Source organism: Gavialis gangeticus, unplaced genomic scaffold, assembly GCF_001723915.1.
Source record: "Gavialis gangeticus isolate Ggan-Ray unplaced genomic scaffold, GavGan_comp1, whole genome shotgun sequence".
Lineage (NCBI taxonomy): Eukaryota > Metazoa > Chordata > Crocodylia > Gavialidae > Gavialis > Gavialis gangeticus.
In genome coordinates this window covers 16,411,018-16,430,231 of record NW_017729025.1, presented here as the reverse complement: position 1 = coordinate 16,430,231, position 19,214 = coordinate 16,411,018, and the positions used below count along the sequence as shown (strand labels likewise).

The window sequence follows — 19,214 nt, the reverse complement described above, 5'->3', positions numbered from 1 at the left end:
CTGCCCCCGGGGGAGGAGCTGCAGACGCCCCCGGCCCGCTGGGTAGGGGAGCGGGCGAGGCTGGGGCAGGGCGAGGGCCAGGTGAGGGTGGCTCCTCCTGCTCCCATCCCTCAGGGAGCCCCCAGGTCCCCTTCCACTGGTGGGGACGGCAGGCTAGGGGGCGAGCGCGTCGTCCGGCAGACCCCCCTGTCCATCCCGGCGAGGTGGCACTTGTCTCCGGAGCATCTCTTTGCAGCCTCGAAGCCCGCCACGGTCCAGGCGTGCCACGCAGGGCGCGGCCGTCAGGGCGGTCGTGAAGCAGCGTCCGCCCCGGGGGAAAAAACGAAAGAGGATAAATGTTTTTTTTTTTAAAGATGATGCCAATGTCCCAGCTTGGCTTCCGAGGACACCGCTTGGTCCTTTGAAGCGAAGAGTTTGATGTTTTCAGTGGACCCGGACTTTGTTATGTGCCTGCACACGGCCTCGCAGCAAACCCGTCGTCTTTCTACGCACGCTTACACCGTCATAAAGAAAATAATAAGACCCTCCTTCTAAAGCGTAGATCAAACGAGTTGATTTAAATCTATTGTATTTGTATGGGGTAGACCAGCCCCTCAACGCGATAGCTATTTGAAGGTGGTCTGTAACGTCAACTCCCAGTAGCAGTAGGTGACCCTTTGATAAATTGAAGCCAACAAACATTTGGGGTGATTAACACCTTCCAAGCTCATGCTTTAAGCCCCGCTTTTGCACGTGCTTGCATGCAAGCTTCACTTGATTACCATGTGTATTACCATTGAAATACTGCTCAGAGCAGCAAACTTAAACGTGCATAAGCACTGGTAGGATTCATATCTAAATCTTTCCCCCTTACATCTTTCTTTTTCACTGAGAAGATACCATGGGACTTTTTGACAGAGAAGACGACAAGGCTGGCAAAAATCAAGAGACTGGTTGTTGAATCAACTCTTTCAGTATTTCCTTGTAATTTTGTAAAAGTAGCATGGAATTTGCTTAGGAATACTAGAATATGAAACTGGAGATATGCAAAGAGATTCACAGTGTAAAAGCTGGGTATTTCTAAAGTGGAGAATAAATGACTGATGTAGTAAGTCTGTCAAGCTTAGTACGTTTTGTTGATGTTTTGAAGCTTAATGATGTTGGTTGGCTAAACTTTCATACATTTTTCAACTTATTTTTATGGAAGGCAGTCTGCCTATTTTATGTGTGCTTCATGGTATGTTAATTGTCTACTAAATGTCCATGGTTTTGATGGTAAAATTCATTATTTTGCTTGTGCGCCCATTAAGGCAGGGGCGGGCAATTGTTTTGGGTGGAGGGCCGCTTACTGAGTTCTTTGGCAAGCCATTGAGGGCCACATGACAGACAGCCAGGGAGAGATAAATATTAATTTTCTAAATTTTTAGAGGCCCCGCAGGCCGGATAGAATGGCCTGACGTGTCGCATTCAGCCCCTGGGCCGGATTTTGCCCACCCCTGCATTAAGGAATAGGTGCTTTAGGGAAGAAAGGAGATCCTGTGGCAACCCAAAGAATGTGTGGTCCTGTAGGCCGCTTCTTGCTGACTGACAGATCACCCCTGCATTTGTATGGACTCTTTTTGAAGTCAACAGGTCCCAATGTCAATACAGCAATCGATCTGCCTGGATCCGATTTCAGGATCTGGGCCTAAGTTCAAATATGTAACAAGTGAGGACGCTACAAAATAGGGGAGAGGAAAGGAAAGGTTTGCAATAGTACCAGGAATTTATTTTTTAAGTCTGTAAATAAATGAATAGACAGACCATCTCTCTCCTATCCATCTGGCCCACTAATTTTTTCAAGTCCTTGTGGGTGATAGTTTAAAAGGGTGTTTTTAGGAGGGATGTGAAGGAGGCAAAAAGCGACTCTTGGCAAATTCATTTAATCTTTACCTACTTCTGGGCATTGGGAATGCACTTATAACACTTGTTTCTTTTCAGTAGGGATATGTCCTCAGCACCAACCACTCCTCCGTCAGTGGATAAAGTAGACGGATTTTCTCGGAAGTCCGTCAGAAAAGCCAGGCAGAAGAGGTCGCAAAGCTCCTCCCAGTTTAGGTCTCAGGGCAAGCCTATTGAATTAACACCTCTGCCTCTGCTAAAAGGTAAGGCTCAAGATTTTGTGTGCAATTAAAATACTTTTTTTACAGTTGACACCAAAATTGTGCTCAAAAGTTTTGTTGTGCCAGAAATTTGAGAGGAAATGTAGCATGTAAGTGAGAAAAGGTGACAAACCAGCTTCTCAAACTGCAAAAATGTTGCCATCAGTTGATATCTTTAAAGTGGAAGTCTTGCCTCTGTGCTGTATGGTAACTGTTAGTAATACCTGTGGAAGGTCTGGATGCTAATAAGAACAGAACCATTTCCTGGGCTCTGCAGGCAGACAGGTTTTGTCTAAGTTTTAACTTGCCACATTTAATTTAATGTGGCACTAGGTTTTTAATGGGGTTCTGAGCAAGCGTGAGGAGTATGAATTTGGGTAGGCTCCTAAAATAGGCTTAGCACTCCCTGAATGGGCCATGTCGCCTCAACTCACTGACTTTTTTTTTTTTTTTAGTGCGAGTGTGTGGGTGCAGTAACTCCCAGAATCAGGTCCAGAAATGCTTTTTTGAATACTGCATATTGAAGGGGTTTGTGGCATCACGTGCAAATCTTTTTCATGTCATCAGTCTCCTTTTTGTTTATAAGCAAAGAAAATGTCAGTGCAGATAACTAGTGTTGATGCTGTAGTTGATTATTTTTGTCATTGATATTGGATTTAACTAATTCTAGACAGTATTGAAGCTAGGAGGCTTAATATTAGGCCCGTTACCTTTTGGATTTGCAGATATGCGTTTCCCCTATCTCTTTCCTCTAGCTATCTGATTAATTTGTAATTAGAGCGTTGAAACGTAAAATGGACTTGTAATCATCATTCTGGGGTATTTGTATGCTTGTGTTTCCTTGGAAGATAGAAGAAAAACAGATAGAACATTCAATATCTTTTAATTCAAATAAAACCTGGTTGCCAGGTAAGGAAGGATAAATTCAGGGATTTGTTATTAGTGGATGACTATTGAGTTTTCACTTTTGTAACAGTGTCTTATAGTGGGGCTGATGTAGATTTTGGTATGCTTTCAACAATGTAAGGATTAATTACGCTTGCAGCTTGTCATTGACAAGTCTTTGACACTTTCCTTTTAAAATTCTTATAGCTTGAGTTCAGAAAAGTGGAAACATTTTGACCTTTTGATTAAAATGGCTAATTCTCAGAAGGTAAACAGTTGTGAGTCACTTTGATCAAAGAATTTGTGATCCCTACTGCCTGAGGCCCTGATCCTGCAAATACATGTGCATGTTCTGAGCTTGTCTCCTTTGCATAGTCCCATTGAAATCAATGAGGTCACTCGGTGGTAGTAAAGATGAGCCTGTGCGTACGTGTTTGGGGTATAAGGCTGCATAAGATGTAACAAACAGATGGAAGGGAACACGGAATATTGGAATACCATTGTGAGTTACAGTGCCCTGGCTTCCAAATGAAGGATTTGCTCTTCCGGTTATTTTTCTCCCTTCCACTGACTTCAATGAGGGATTCAATGAGATACAGAGATATACCTGAGTAGATCAGTTTGTGGGCCTAATATCCACACATTATTAGTAGTAGATATCTTACTGGAGTACTGTACATCTTTTCCAGATCAACTAGAAACATTGGAATTTTTTTTCCTTTTTATTATTAAAGGTATTACCTCAGAATACTAAAGTAATGAGAATATAACCTTAAGAAATTAGAAAATTATGTTTTATTTTCCTTGTGCATTTGCCAGGATTCTACACGCAGTCTTTTTTGTGCTATTTCTCCTGGATGGTCGTTTAAAGTTGTAACTGTAAACAAAAATGTTAGGTTTATACTTAACACATGTATAGTATCAGTTTCCCATATTGTTTATAAGGGTGTTTCATACAGGCACAGAAGAAAGAAACATTTTTAGAAATGTCCACTATAAAAGCTGCAAAAATTAGCAGAGGGATTTGGGGGTATGTAGTTCCTAAAATTAGTTCTCATTATTTTGGCTGTCTTTCAAGCATAACATTTGTATGCAAAAGGAAAGTTTTCAAGGTTGATAGCTCTCAAGTTTAATTTTAAGCCTATTTTTGTGTGTGTGATGGAGGGAATATTGTGGCTGCAGGTGCACATATGCATAGGATACATCCCTCTGCTTCTTTGTTTAAGCATGTAAGGCATTGACATTTACAGAAAGCTTGTTCTCCAAGAACAGGCTTCTTACAAGCCTCAAAACTTTCCTTAATTACAAGAATGGAGTAAGCAGAACAGCAGGACAGTGTCCATTCTGTTCTTTGTACGTTTTTACGGTGCACTCATTACAGTAATACCTGTGTACCTTGGAGTAGTGCAGTAAGTGATGTGACTGCACATCTGTCAGACATGGTCTATTCTCTCATTCTTTCCCCTGAGGGAAAAATATGTGCAGTGAAGTGTCTTGTTTTTGTAGGGTTTTAAGTTTGGTTTCCGCCCCCCGCCATAGAAACGTGGGAGTCCACAAACCAAAGCAAGCTGATAGGGTAGTTTATTATTGGTTCTTTTTTAATAATAGCATTTCAGATAGAAATGAGTCACTGCAGGTAACAGAAGAGAGTATGCAGTGCAGGAGGGGCTGTCCTTGAATTCCATGCAACTCTGAACTGTGACCCTCTATTCAGGAACTAAAATATAATGAGTAGGATTTACAGCATCTTCTGTATTGCTTTTCCAGTAGAAGCATGTGAAAAAATGAAATCACTGAACATAGCTAAAAATAGTAGTAATGTTTGTGGTGGTTAATATGAGGTGTAGCTTTGTGCCTATGTACAGTTCATGTGCTCAGAAGCTGAGTCCCCTTGTGCCTTTTAGAAACCACAGTTTGCTCTGTTTTATTGGTGTAAATTAAAGTACAGAGGACAATTGCATTACTTTGAATTTATACTGGTGTAACTGAGCCTATTTGGAACTGCATAATTCTTTCATGAGGCAAAAATCTCTTGTATAACATTGAATTAACTTGATTTTTTTCCTCCCTCTGTTTCAAGTGAGGGGAAATGGGAGGAGAGAGGTGAAGGTGTGAAAGTGTGATCTAGCTGTCATACATTTGAATAACTGTACTTTTAACTAGGTTTGAATGTATGATCCCTAGATCTGAAGTTCACTTCAGTGTTTGTGTGCGCTGGCCATCTCAGTGCATTGTATCCTGTATAGCAGGGATGTCAGGCTCATTTGGCCCTGAAGGCCAGATTAGCATTGCTGAGCCAACCTGTGAGCCAGACTGGGACTGTGGAGCATCCAAGGCGCTGGGTTCAGTCCTCATTTTGTAGGCAGTGCACAATTGGTGCTGGCCTCATGTGCTGTGTGCAGTGCACACAACTAGTCCAGCCCTGCCTGTGGTCTGTGTGCACCATATGCTAACCCTGGGGCTCACTGTGCGTGTGGCATAGGGGCTCTGGGGTTTGGACTGTGTGCAGCATCCCAGACTGACCCCTGGTGCCAGGTCCTGCCCACGTGCTGCCTGCAGTGTGTGAGGCTGGGGCTGCAGCATCCCAGACTGACCCCTGGTGCCAGGTCCTGCCCACGTGCTGCCTGCAGTGTGTGAGGCTGGGGCTGCAGCATCCCAGACTGACCCCTGGTGCCAGGTCCTGCCCACGTGCTGCCTGCAGTGTGTGAGGCTGGGGCTGGTGTATGTGGTTGGTCCAGTGCTCCATAGGCTGTATTGTATGGCTTCATAGCCTGGATCCAGCCTGCAGGCTGGATGTTTGTCACCCCTGCTATACAGAATGACTAGTTAGGTTCTGAGTAGTGGAGGGCCCTTGGCTTTGGAATTTATATTTCCACCTCAGCCTATTGGTCCGACATAGTTTTAGTTTAACCTTCAGGACATGACTCTCGTTACATCGGCTTAAACACAGAAGTAGTGGTTTTGTGTGTTTGTGTGTGGTGGCTAGGGGTGTCTTTTGGACGGCAGGTATTTAACATTCATTAAAATTAAGTTGGCTCACTTACTGTATTTTTACTCTAAAGTACCTACAGATCAGCCGGCATGCAATCTGCCAATAGGGAAATTGTTGGGATGGAATAAAAATTCTGTATTTTAACCATTAGGCTCCAGAATCCAACCGAAATACTGCCATACTTTCCAGATTATTTCCTGCACTGTCTTTAAAAGTGGTGGTGGGAATTCAGAGGCATAGGAGAATAATACTTGTATTGAAAGAGTTCAGATGGTGAAGGTATGCATGCAGGTGTCTGACTTGCTTATATGCTCATATGAGAACATACATAGAAGTCTTGAATGGTGTGCTCTGAGATTGGACATGAAAATAATGTTCTGCACACAGTAATTTTCCTCTCATTAATAACCTGTGAGGTTTTATTAAGTTAGACAGAGTGCTCCTTTGTGGAGACTAGTTACATAGATTTAAAATAGCTGATTTGTTAGCTATTTTTTGTGTTACTGGGACTCGCGCAAAATACCTCAGTGATCTTTTATACTTGGAAAAATACTTTCTGTATCCATCATCTCCTGTGTTTTGCAATAACTTAAGACAATTCTGTTTGGTCTGCTTTTCATTTCTCTAAAACTTTTTGCATTTAGGCTGAAACTGAAACATTTCAGCTTAAAAGGTAGCTTATTTTTGGAAAAGTTACTTTCCCCTAGAAGCCAGGGCCTTTAAGAAAAATCCTCTCTCAAAAAGAATCATCACATTGTTACCACAATATTATAAAATTATAGAGCTTTAGTACATTTATCAGATAGTTTCCATGGTATTAAACAGTTTTTGTAACAGCAACAAAGCAGCACTGTATAATTCAAAAGGGAGCAGATCTTTCCATTTTGGCTATGTATTTGATGATTCTGTCTTCCTTTGGGTTGCCTTTTAGGATCTTTTCTTAATGAAATCCCACCTTTTTAAATTTCTTGTTTAGGTAAAAATCCCATCAGCTTCAGTGAAAGTTTTAGTCAAGCAAAGACTGCAGGATTTGGGCCTTCATTTCCAAACAAGAGCAATGTTGATCTTTATTTCTTTTTTATTATAAAATTGTTTAAATTCTCTGGTTGTTCTCTCATAGGCCCCAATTGTCCAGTCCTTATTTATATTGATACTTGTTTGGTGTTTTCTAGGTGGTGAGAAGTAAAACAATTGGAACCCTTACTCTGAGTAGTAATCTTTTTTTTTTTAATTCACTGAGGGCCAGATACTTAGCTTTATAAAGTACTTTTCACTTGAAGATCTTGGAACATTTAACAAATATCAGTAAACCACGTATAACCTAGGCACATATTTCTGATGTACAGTTGGAACAGTGGGAGGGTTTCTTGTGAGCTGTCTAATAGATACCACTTTTGTTCAGCTTTTGTGATTTCAGGGTTTTTTGTAATCAAAAGGGTCCACCTGTATGCATGGACTGCAGGATTGTGGCTGCAGTCCTGTGAAAAGAGGGAAGAATTATCCTGCATCTTGAATGTTAAGTTTTTCGGGGGTTTTTTGTTTTTTAAATGCTGGTGACCTTTGCTTCATGGACATTGCTTCTCTCCAAATTTATGATGAAGCTCTTATTTTTTTTTGTGTGTGTGTTCTGGGTAGTGCTTCTTGATGCATTTGGCTCAATCTGTTTTTGCTTTTGGTTAAGTTTATGGAATTTATTTTCATTACTCTTTAAAATGTTATCAGATGGGGTTTTTTTTCCAAATGTGTATGATTTCAAAATGTTCCATTGATTAACGGAATTACCTCTCTTTGAAACTTTTGGTATTGGTTACTTTTCTGCCGTATTTTGAGTGTAGTTTTGTTGATTGGGTGTCTGTGGATTTGCAAGAAGCCGAATGACTATATTGGGATCAAGTCAGAATTTACCTAACTCTCTCAGTTAGCTATACATAAATGGAGACTAGAGTGATGAGAGAGTCTAGTCTAAGGACCTGATCTTGTTGTGATCTCTCTCTGGGCATCTACGTGTACTCCTATGGGATTTATTGCAGTGTCAGGGACAGATAATCATTTCTGTTACAGTAGCAACTAGCTGCTGCAGTCAGGGATCAGCAGTTTAGTTAGGTACTGTATACCCTCTCTGTCCACAGTTAGGATTACAAGGAGTTCGTGGTTTAAGTAACTTCTCTTGTTACAGTGGAGCTCCCAGGCCCCTATCCTTGGAGAAACGCAATGTTGGACTTGTAAACCAAGCAGAAGTAACTTAAAAGTAATGTCATGAATTAGAGAGAATTTTTCAGTGCTGGTTCCTTATTCTTAGCTGCTCTTAGGTATGCTCCTGCTCTCAGCAATTATACTGTTCACATTAGCTTCCCCAAAATATACAACTTTGAGACTTTGGCTCCCTGATCTTGCTTTTTGTTATCCTGGTATCTTGTAGAAACGTTAGATAAAAGCCTAAAAATGCAAGGTGATAATGGACTGGGAGGGTCCTTGAGGTCACTGAATCTACTCCTCTGCTGTTGTTGGCAACATTATCAGCAATGGTTCACCAACTTATGAGGCCCTAGCTAAAATGGAGTTAGGCTATTTACCCCCACTATTCCTACCGTCAGGCTGTCCAGTGCTAGTCCGCTGCTCTTTGGATGGTTAGAAACTATCTTTTCACTTTCAGTCTAAATTTATTCATGGCCAGTTTATACTCCATTTGTTCTTGTGTTGACATTGTCTTTGCATAGCTTGTATAGCTTTTCTTCCTTGCTGGTGTTTACCTCTAATGGATTTCTCTGGACTTTTTCAGGCTCAAATGTATCTTTCTTGAACATGGGTGACTAGGACTGTACACAGCACTCTACAATAACATTAATACGTTTTCATCTCTACCCTAAATACCACACTTGATTTCGTACCCAGATCAATCACATTTGCATTTTATATATCTGAGTCACATTGATGGTTCATAGTCATTCTGTGACTGGTCAGTATGCATAGGTCTTTCTCCTACTCAGCCATTTCTAAACCAGGAGCTTATAGTGGAAATCCTTGGTATTAGTCTCTAAATGCATGAGTTTGTTTTGCACAAATGTGTTTTCTCTCTCTTCTGTTACTATAGTCCTGAAGGCTGTTTGTTTCTTCCCTCATGATATTCTTGCCATCCTCCTGTATTGGCAGTGAGTCTCCAACTTTGGGTTACAGGCAGATTTAATTAGTGAATCCAACATAAGTGCACTAATGAAAATAAATACTAGGTAAAAGTAATCCTAAAATTAGTCTTGGGTGAACTCTGTTAATGACCTCACTCTCAAATGATAATTCCTTTTTCAGTGTAATCTGTTGCCATTTCCTCTCTAACCAGTTTCTTGTCCTTCCTAACATTTTGTACTAATTTCCATCACCTCCAGTTTAGCTAATCATTTTTCATGGGGGTATGTATCAAACACTTTACTGAAATACAACTAGATTAGACGTATTATATTTCCCTTCTAAAAACATATTCCAGAAAGATAACCAGCTTAGTTTGGCCTGATTTGATGTTTGATAAGCCTGTGTTACCAACTGAAAGCAAGATAAAATGCTTCCCTGCCTTTAACTATAATTTCTTTCAAATTTTGTTCTTGCTACTTATGCTGCTGAACTCAGATTAGTGGGTCTGTAGTTGCCTTGATAATTTCTCTTCTCTTTCTAATATGTATCATTATTACATTTTATGTTCTTTTTTCCAGCCAAGTCTATCAAGTGCAGGGTTGTACTGTTTAAAAGTCCCGACTAGCAGACTTGTGACTGCATGTACTAGATGGCTCAGAATTCTGGGATAGAGACATCTGATTCCCTCCACACCCCAGCACCTCACCCTCTGCCAGGACTTCAGTACACTTAGCTTTTTGAGCTTTGCTTGCATCTTCCATTTCTGTTATGTACCTCATTATCATTAGTAATCTTACCTTTGTTCCCATGTTCACCATCATTGTCCCTTCTGAAGACTGAACCAAAGTATTCATGTAGTTTTTTGGGCTGTACTAAGATTATTTTACTCTTGCCAATCCTCACTATATGGCAGCATCACTGAGGCCTTGTCCAGACACGTGTATATGTGTAGTATGTGGCATTGCTGCCCCATCTGCAGCCCTGCGCATCCCACATGCCGGCATTCCCCATGCTGCTGCCCTGCAGCGTGGTGGGAGGGGAGGGAGGGTTGACCCCGACAGATCCTGGGGCCAAAGAACCCACACCAAAAAAATCGGGGTGGCGCACATGGCAGGAGCACGTGCTGCCCAGAACCAGAGCCTGTTTGGCTGGAGCCACGCTCCGGCTGCTGGCCAGGCTCCCTCCTGTGGCTTCAGCCCTGGGAGGCCCCCAGGACCCCAGGTAAGGCTTCCGGGGCCAGCACAGTTGCCTGCCCCAGCCTCCCCTGCCCTACCCGGGGTAAACTGCCGCGTGCCAGAACATGCATGGCATGGGTGCTCCCCAGGGACAAGTAGCAGCGGCACAAGGAAAAATATCTGTGCTCATTTGGACACACTCTAAGTGTTTACATGGCTAAAGTGTGTTTTGCTGTTTGTGTAGGTTTTCTTTGCAAGGCCTAACTACTCTCACTAATTTATCCCTGTGCTTTCTGACCTTCAGGTTGCAGCTTTCTCTGCTGATCAGCAGCTTTTCCTATTTCTTATAAACCCTTGGCTTGCTCTTAATAGCCTCATTTTGATGATTATTCATACATTTAGGTTTGGAGCCCTTCCCTAGGAATGCTTCCTTCCCACCCCCCCTTATGAGGCAAATTGTAGATAGTTTTTACACCTGTCTTAAAAACCTTTCACAGCTCCTCCACATTTAAATCCCTGAGATCTTCAGTCCAATTGACTTCACTACCTGGTTTCCTTTAACTTCTCAACATTAGGCTTTTAAAATATAATTACTGACCTTTTTTTATAAACAAGCACCTTATTTAACCTTTCATTTAAATTAAACTGAACTGACTTGTCATCACTGCATTCAGAGTTTCTTTCCATAACTTGCTAGAATGCCCATATTATATACAAATCTGGTAGTATTTCTCTCTCTCATAACATTAAGGAAATTGCTGTCTACATGCAAATCCAGTCCTGTGTATGTTTAGGAAAATCGTAACACAATCCATTTACAATCCTTCCCCCAAGTGGTTTTGATCCAGATCGGTTTTGTTTTATTTACGCTCTCTTGCATTGCTTTATAGCCTACCGAATAATTGGTGTATGATGCCAAAGTGCCACCTCTATTTGTAATTGCATGTGAAATGGGAGGGAAAAAAACCCCTCTGTCATGTAAACTTATATATCTCTGGTTGATGAGATGCATATTATTTTGGTATCTTAAATGTATTTCAGCCTTCATTGTGTTCACAAATAGGTACATTGGGATACTCCATTTAATAACTGGTTAAATGACTGTGTGGTAAGGCCATCTGTGCTGTTTACTTCATTAGGCACAGTATTTTTTTAAGATGTTTGCCTTGTGTCCTTTTCCTTTTTTTTCTGAGAGTCAATTTGACTTGTAGATGAAAGGAAACTTTGCATCACCCTATCTCTTCCTGCAAATCTTTCTTTTCACTTGGGCCTAACCCTGCAACAGATTTGCTGGAGTACCTTCATTAACATCTCTGTGTGTATACAGGATTGAGGATTTGTGGGCTTTTATTATGAAGAGTACAGTCTAGTCTAGTTGCATTCTACCTAGCAAACTGGAGAGATTTTTTTTTCTCCTTTTTCTTAAAATGAAAGATAGAAATAGAATGTCCCTGTACAGTCTTGAGCAACATTGCTTTATTTCTGGCACTACTGGGCTACTTGCTCTACAAACGTTAGAGGAGATGATCACTGCCCTGAAGAACTCATAACTTAGCATAAGACTGGACAAAACAGAGATGTGAGGACAAGGGTAAATGCAAGAAGATAACATGGTTACCCGAGTTAGTTCTGTGCACAATTGAACATTTCTGAATCATTGGTTTGGGGGGTATTGTTGTTTTGGGGTTTGTTAAATTTATTTTGACTTCTGACTCAGCCAGTCAACCTAGTTGACTGTTAGCCTGAAGAGTCAAAGTGAAGTGCATCTGAGGGATGATGAGAAACTGCTGTTTCATTATTTTCCCAATGTCAAAATATTAATCTCTAGGACTAACTTCCCAATTAGGGAATAGGATTAAACTCAGTAATATGGTAATTTTATTCAGAAAAAAAAATCTGCTGCCAGCACTATATGAATAAAATGATCATTTGGAATTGTATAATAGCCAGAGAATATTTTTAAGCTTCTGATTAAAGAAGAAATATACATTAGCTTTATATGGCTCTCCATTTCATGTTGTTTCTTACAAACAGTACCTAGATATAGAGGTTGGAATTTGTTATGCTGTGGCAGGGAACATACTTCTTAAGTTGCTCTTCTTTTCAGTGTGCTTAGGAAGATCTTGCAGCAGAAATTGTGCCGCCATGTAATTTTCAGTGTGTTTAAAACCTAGATTGCAAAATTAAGCTAAGGGAGGCATAAAGCACACTTTCTTCTGGGACCCAAGCCCTTTTCTCCAAGAGTATCCACTCTTGCTGAGAGAAACTTTAAATCTGATGTGGAAGGGATCTTAAGATGGGTTTGCGTGTATGAAAAAGACCTAAGGGGCAGAGAATTTTAAATGAAGAGAGAAATAAACTTTTTGTCTTTTGTATCAGATCTTGTTCTGTGGTGTTGATGGAAGAGCTTGTGGAGGACATGGAGATGTGTGTTGTGAGCTCTTTCTGGAGGTGTTTCCCATCTCTCACAAAGACTTACCCCAACCCGTCTCTCTTCCTTCTTTTTTGTTACCAGGGATTTCTGCCACATCTGCTTTGTCATAGATCACATTTCATGCTGGCTTGAATTTTTGTTCCATACTTTGTTTGTATTTTATTTGCTGATAAGAGACCCTTTGAATTTTCAGGTTTTAAAATGAAAATTGTGTGGTTGCTTGTATTTGTTGCTTTAAGGGTTTTGTAAATGTTATCATTTGGCTTATAGTGTGTATGAAAGGCTGTTGAGAGTTGATATAAGACTGTATAAAAACAGTTGGTGTTTGGGCTATGTCAGAAACTGGCACAAAGATGATTGAAGGTCAAGGGAAAGAAATATTTCTATTTTTATGAAGGAACTCGATCTCAAATAAGAATGCATACATTTAAATTAATTTTCTTTCAGAGTTTAGAGGCTTTACATTTCTATATGATGGCTTAAATGTTGGATAGAATTGCTGCTAAAAATACTTCTCTAAATATTTGCAGTTTAAATTTTGAATGATTATCCACCATATATAACCTCCTACAGTTTAATATTCCCTCTGTGCAGACTCAAAGGTTGAAAAGCCTATCATTACAACCAGACAACATTTTGCTAGTGCATCAAACTTAATTTAATTGCTGGATTTTGCAAAGACTACATACTAGTGAGGAGAGGGTAAATCTGGCAGTCTTGTTATTTGAGGCATTTTCAAATGGTACTTCAGGGATAGGTTTTGAGCAGCAGGCTTCTTTTGCCAAATAAATTAACTGGTTTATATATAGAATAGTGTTGATTTGTGGGATTCTGACATTAGGTATCTTTCTCTTCCTCCGTTTTCATCTTTGTTCATTTATCTGTCCATTCTTCCTATTTTATTGTGGGGGTGGCATTGCCTCCTTCCCCACTTCATCCTCAGTTGAAGCAACTAGAGAGTGATATGCTCATACACATGTGTGAACAATGGTATTCCCCATGGTGAGCATTTGGGGTAGATTAGACGGGCCTTAGAGTTCTTGATGTAATAATATTAGCTGTTTTAATAAGACAAATGCTCCAGTGAGTCTTGAGGTCAACTGGTAGTTTTGGAGATGGGACCAGATCTGATGGGAAGGTTTTGTCCATCCTGCTGGAGAGCCTGGCCGTTTCGTTCTGCCTCTGGAACAGAATCTGAGTCGTTTCAGACCCCCTTGCTTCAGGGCTTCTTTCTTCCTTAATGGAATATTTTGCCCCCACCTTTTTGCAATTTAGCAGAGGAAACAGTTGCCTTTTCTCTAGAAAGCTGAAGCACCACAGAAACCAAAGCTGTTGCACCTCCATATCAAGCAGAGAGTGGTGGACAGAGCGAGGCAAAGGAAGAAGGCAAGAGAGGTGGCCTCTCAAAAACATACATCCCTGATGGAAAGCTGTGTCCGTTTTGGCCAGAATCCAGGCCTGTGGCATGCAGTTCAGGGTAAGCAAAGGTTACTCCAGAATAAGGAAAGGTGAAGAGTGAAAACGGTGCTGCTGGAGAAATGGTCATCAGTTCCAGCACTAGACAGCTCTCTCTGTGCATTGACGGAGCCGGAGAACTTGAAGTTCAGAGCTGGTTACCTCTGAACAGAGTATGAAGGGTTTGGACATAATTTGTCATCTTCCTTGTGCTTTCTTTTCTGCCTGGTGTGCTAGAGCTCTTCTTCTTAGTCCTTCGTTACTGATGCTGTAAAGGTGGGGATGCTGGGCTGGATTTGCAGCACACTCTGTTAAAGTGTTTGTTCTACTTTAGTGGTCTTGACGTTCGGCTCACAGGCCAAATCTGTCATCCAACCAGTGGGGCTCCCCAGGGTCCAGAAATTTGGTAGTGGGAGAGTGGTGGCAGCATGGTTTGCAGAAGAAGCTTAAGACTTTGAGGTAACCTGAAGTGACATGAGAGTATCATTACAGTCTGTCCTTGAGTTGACTGACCAAAACTAGCATGAATAAGCATGTTATGTACTTACCTTGGGTATTTGGTGCTGGAGCATCTGAACATTTCTCAATATTTAATGTATCTAGCTGTAGCAGCTTCCTAGGAGGCAGGGAAATACTGCCCTTGCCCTTGGGCAGAGTGTTACCAAATGTCTTCCCTGAGATCTCACAGCAAGTGATGGAAGAGAAGCTGAATATGGGGCTCCCAGCAACACTTTCTGAGGATGCTAAAATTCAAAATACACTTTTTCTTGGCAGCAGTCTGAGATTTGGAAGAGGGCTATGTCTGCAGCCCATTCTCCCAAGCAAATTCTTTTGTTTTTCCTTTGCATAACATTATTTCCAGTAAGAAAAAAAACTTGTGCTCTGAGGTGGTCCCAGTTGTCAGGGTGTTCATCAAGGCACTTCAGGTCTTGTAGCAGGACAGGGATAGGACAGAACCCATGTTCACCTTGCCTGGATGACTTGCTAAACCAAACCCTGACCAGAGACCATGCAAAAGCAGGTAACTAGAGTGCAGCCCAGATCTGGGAGAAAAATGTTTCGCATGAAATCTAGAGACAAGCCAAATTACTTGCATATATTTGATTTTATCCAAAAAGGCAGTAAGATCGCCAAAGTGAGACTAAGGCAAAGTAGAAATAATATTTAAAACATAGATAACTTGCTATATTTCCTGGATTTAAATGTGTGGAGAGAACGAATGACTCCGTGCAGCTTCTCTTGCTGCACTTTCTTTTCTCTCTTGGAAAACAAGTAAAGCCCAACACACAAAACAAACATTTCTGGCCAAGCTCTGGCAGCTTGCAAGACAGAGTGCATGTGTGCATGCGTGAAGAGAGAAGGAACATACTGTACATCCCACTCCTCCATTGCCACAAGGGCCAGAGTAGCAGTTGTAGGAACTGCCAGATGATGCATCTGATCCTCAGCGTAAGAGGTGTGGAAGGGGAGCTGTGGTAGGTGCAGTACTATGCTAAGGTTCAGGAACTGCCTGGCATAAGACATTCAGCTTGTCTGGAACAGCAGTCATGACATAGGGATATGTGTATTGTTGGGGTGGGTGGGAGAGACCAGGGCTGAGCATGAGTATTCTTACAAACCAGCAGTCTTTTATGAACAAAGAGAGGGGAGATCCCCAAGCAAATACTGACCCAAATCTGTTTTTAAAGGTAGTATATGTAAAGATTTCCCACAAATTATAATCACATGGGAGGTAAAATGTTAGGGGGTGGGAATTTTCCTCTCTGACTTGGTTTTTGCAGTGGTTTTAGGTGTCTTAGTATTTCCCTTGCACCCCACTCTCCAAGGGTGCAAGGGTGCACCCCTTGGACCCTTGCACCCCACTCTTTATGAAAATAATGAAGATCTTTGTCCTTTGATGCCTGGAATAAACAGTGTATCCTTTGGGGCTGCACAGGTACAGGTTTCCCTCGCTTTATGTGAGTTCTGTATGTGTGAATTTACTCTTATGTAATGACCCTTTTTATACCAAAAGTTCATTATATGTGAGGTAAATTCAGTCTTATGCGATCAGTGTGGTGGAAGCCTGTAGTCAGCCGCTTTGCAGTACGTTGTGGGAGTGACACACGCCAACATATAGTCCCCTGTGTGGATCTGTGCTCCTCACTTGTTGTCTGCAACACGTTTCTGTAGTTGCTATCCCCATTATGGTAACATTTACCCCCACCCTGTGCTTGTGTGTACTGTCTGCTGATGGTGAATACCAAAATTGTCTTGTAAAAGTGGTGGAAATGGATCTGGGGATCAGTACAGTCAAGGTCTTGGAATACATTGTTATTTGTTGCATTGTAAAGTGGGTTCCCTTTGTGCAGATTCGAGTTATATGCTGTTTTCCAGGAACGCATGTACAGCATAAAGCAAGGGAAACCCTCTACCCCAGTATCAGGAATACTGACTCATTTTTGCTGGGAGACTTTTTGGCATGAGGCTGCAATGTAGAGCCAAGAGCGTACAGTGATGCCCGAGAATTTGTAGTTGGAGGTGCCTGAGAGTTTGGTGTTGATGAGTCAGTCTGGGACCCCAAATACCATGGTTTATATAAGGGGTCTGCACTATTGCTAGCAGAAGGCCATTTTGTTTTAGCCTGCCTTTTCCACAGCCCCTTTAGCATAAGGAGCTGGGGTAGGCCCATTAGATCACCTATCCTTGTGGATGACTCGGATGAGTTTAGAGAAACAGGTGCAGATCCAAACTGGATCAGTTTAGAAGCAAGTCTTGCAGCTTACCTGAGGTTGGTGCCTTGAGTTTTGGCCGACACAGTTGCTATTTTGTTACTTATTTCTCTTGGTATCTTTCAAATATATTTTCCCTCTGGCTAAGTCATTTTTCAGAGGTATAGGAGGCCCTGGATTTCATAGAGCAGGAAAAGGTGGCTCTCCTCTGTTTAGGGTTGCATCTTCAGTGTCTGCTCTGTGGCTGGGTTCCCTGAGAGTGGCTCCTGAGTAGGTGTCTTTTTTAGGATGTGGATCCAGTTGGATTTGATTTCCCTTTCATCAGACCATAATTTTGTGTGAATGCTCCTGTTCCTATGACTTCTACTGGTCCTTTCAAGGACAGAAAAGCCAGCTCTAGAAAGACTGACACAGAAACATGGCGGTCATTTTATACCACTCCACCTGATTCCTGTGTCCAGATGGCTGTTGACTTTTAGATGCTGGAGCTTATGCATTCAGCCAGGATGTTGGCATGTAGTCTGAAATAACAGTTTTAGGCAGAGGCTATTTCAAGATTGAAGTCCCATCTGTAGACCTTTCATTTCTGTGAGTTGCTTAATAAAGCAAGTGCATATCATCAAATATGTACTGTTTGACATTTTCTTTGCAAGCAATGGAGAGGGGACTTTTTTCTTCATCAGCCCTTTGACTGGCCATTTTATAAAAATTCAGTGCTGGCCTCATATCTTATGAACTGTCTTCATACCTTTAACTCACAAAGGAGATTCCTCTGTTTGCAAGCTTCTTCCTTTCACGCAGATGTTTTCTCACTTTGGTGGGTAACCCTTGGCAAAAGGAGAGACCATTTGGGCCCCTCTCTGGAGCTCAAAGCGTGTTAGTTAAGCTCTGTTAAAACTAAGCGTCCTTATTCATGAGCTCCATGTTGCCTTCTGTTGAACACCAGGAGTTGTTACCATCTTTGTGTCCCAGACTATGGCTTCCAAAGAAGCTCTATCACATTTTGGATCTATATGGATCTCTTGGGTAGATGGCAACACGCAAACTCTAGTGTATAATTCCCAGCTCTTTCTTTGTGCTTTTCCATCCTATAGAGACACTTACTTCACTAGTGGTGAGATGTGCTGAAATTTCTTGGTCAATAAAAGGCAAATGTGTAAGAAGTGAAAAATATTTTTTTGGCTTGTAGATAAGTGTTACATTTGAGCATTTAAACCCTCCCCCTCCCCCCAAACAAACCTAGTTTAAACCCGGGTCATGGAAAAATCCAATGAGAGCATGTGATAGAGAATGCTAATACGCATGTGATTTAGAGAGGATTTTCTTTCTGTGTAGGTAGTGCTGCTGTTTGATGTACGTATTCCTTTTTTTAGTCTCTGGTTCAGCAGAGCATTTCACTTAAATGCTTAGATGTAGCCATTAGTGTGTGTTTAGCCTACTTCTTTGGATGCCACAAGCATTGGGGCTTATTTCACCTCCCTTGTTGAGACTACTGTATTGCCAAAAAAGGCTCAGTCTGAGAAGTGTTCCCAAGAGCCAGTCTAAATGTTTTTCTTCATTTTAGTCCATTCTTGTTAGTTATAGCTGCTTGTGTTTATCAGTATACTTGTTTTTTTTCTAATATTCATAGTATTTTAGCATGGCATCTCTACCCAGCCTTCCAGGTGTCTCTTTGCTACATGATGTGGTTATACGTGTGTCAGAGTATTCTCATAAATCAGTCTCCTTCTCTCTCTACTGTTGGTTTTTGCTGTTTTCTGATATTGCTTCAGTTTGGTGGTGTCCTTTAAAAACTCTTTTAAATGAACATAGTATATAGGGTGTGGTCACAGTAGATTTTTACCAGAAAAAGAACTGTTTACCTTTTTTGTGGTGATGCCTCTTTGTATTCAGTGTAAAATCGCATCTGTCTTTTGCTGTCCTATTATATGGCTAACTAATCTTGTTAGCTGTTCTGAAAGTGTTTCTGTGTTATTGCCTTCCAGGTTTCTTTGTCCTGCTGAAAATCTTAAGTCTGGGCTATTTTTACTTGGGTATAGTTGTTAGTAGGTTATTTTTCCCAAACAGAATTTCGCTTTTTTTGCCCATGTAAGTGATTAACCTAGTTGCCTTTTGTATTCCGACTTCAGTTCTGCTTAAAATTCATCCTAATTTAACATCATTTGCAGATTTCATTAATACAATGTTTTATTCTCTTTAGATTATTAAGAAAGATAGTGATTGGATTTAAAATGAGCCCTTACTTAAAACGAGTACCTTACCTAGTAGCTTATTCCCAGGCTATGTTGCTGTTTACTTTTATCCTTTTAAGGTGTTTCA

At 41.2% G+C, this 19,214-nt stretch overlaps 1 protein-coding gene across 4 annotated transcripts in view; it reads left to right on the top strand.

Moving 5' to 3' along the window:
* Positions 1–377: 377 nt before the first annotated feature.
* Positions 378–19,214, top strand: part of PPP2R5E (protein phosphatase 2 regulatory subunit B'epsilon) — a 135,564-nt gene continuing 116,727 nt past the window's right edge. Inside the window, exons 1-2 of one of the 4 annotated variants that reach the window (XM_019518440.1) lie at positions 378–537; positions 1,960–2,123. In XM_019518440.1, coding sequence (XP_019373985.1) covers positions 1,967–2,123 — 157 coding nt within the window. In that variant the 5' untranslated portion in view covers positions 378–537; positions 1,960–1,966. Of the gene's footprint in view, positions 538–582; positions 1,088–1,959; positions 2,124–19,214 lie in introns of those variants that run through there. The other 3 variants (XM_019518439.1, XM_019518442.1, XM_019518441.1) reach the window with 3 other exon arrangements.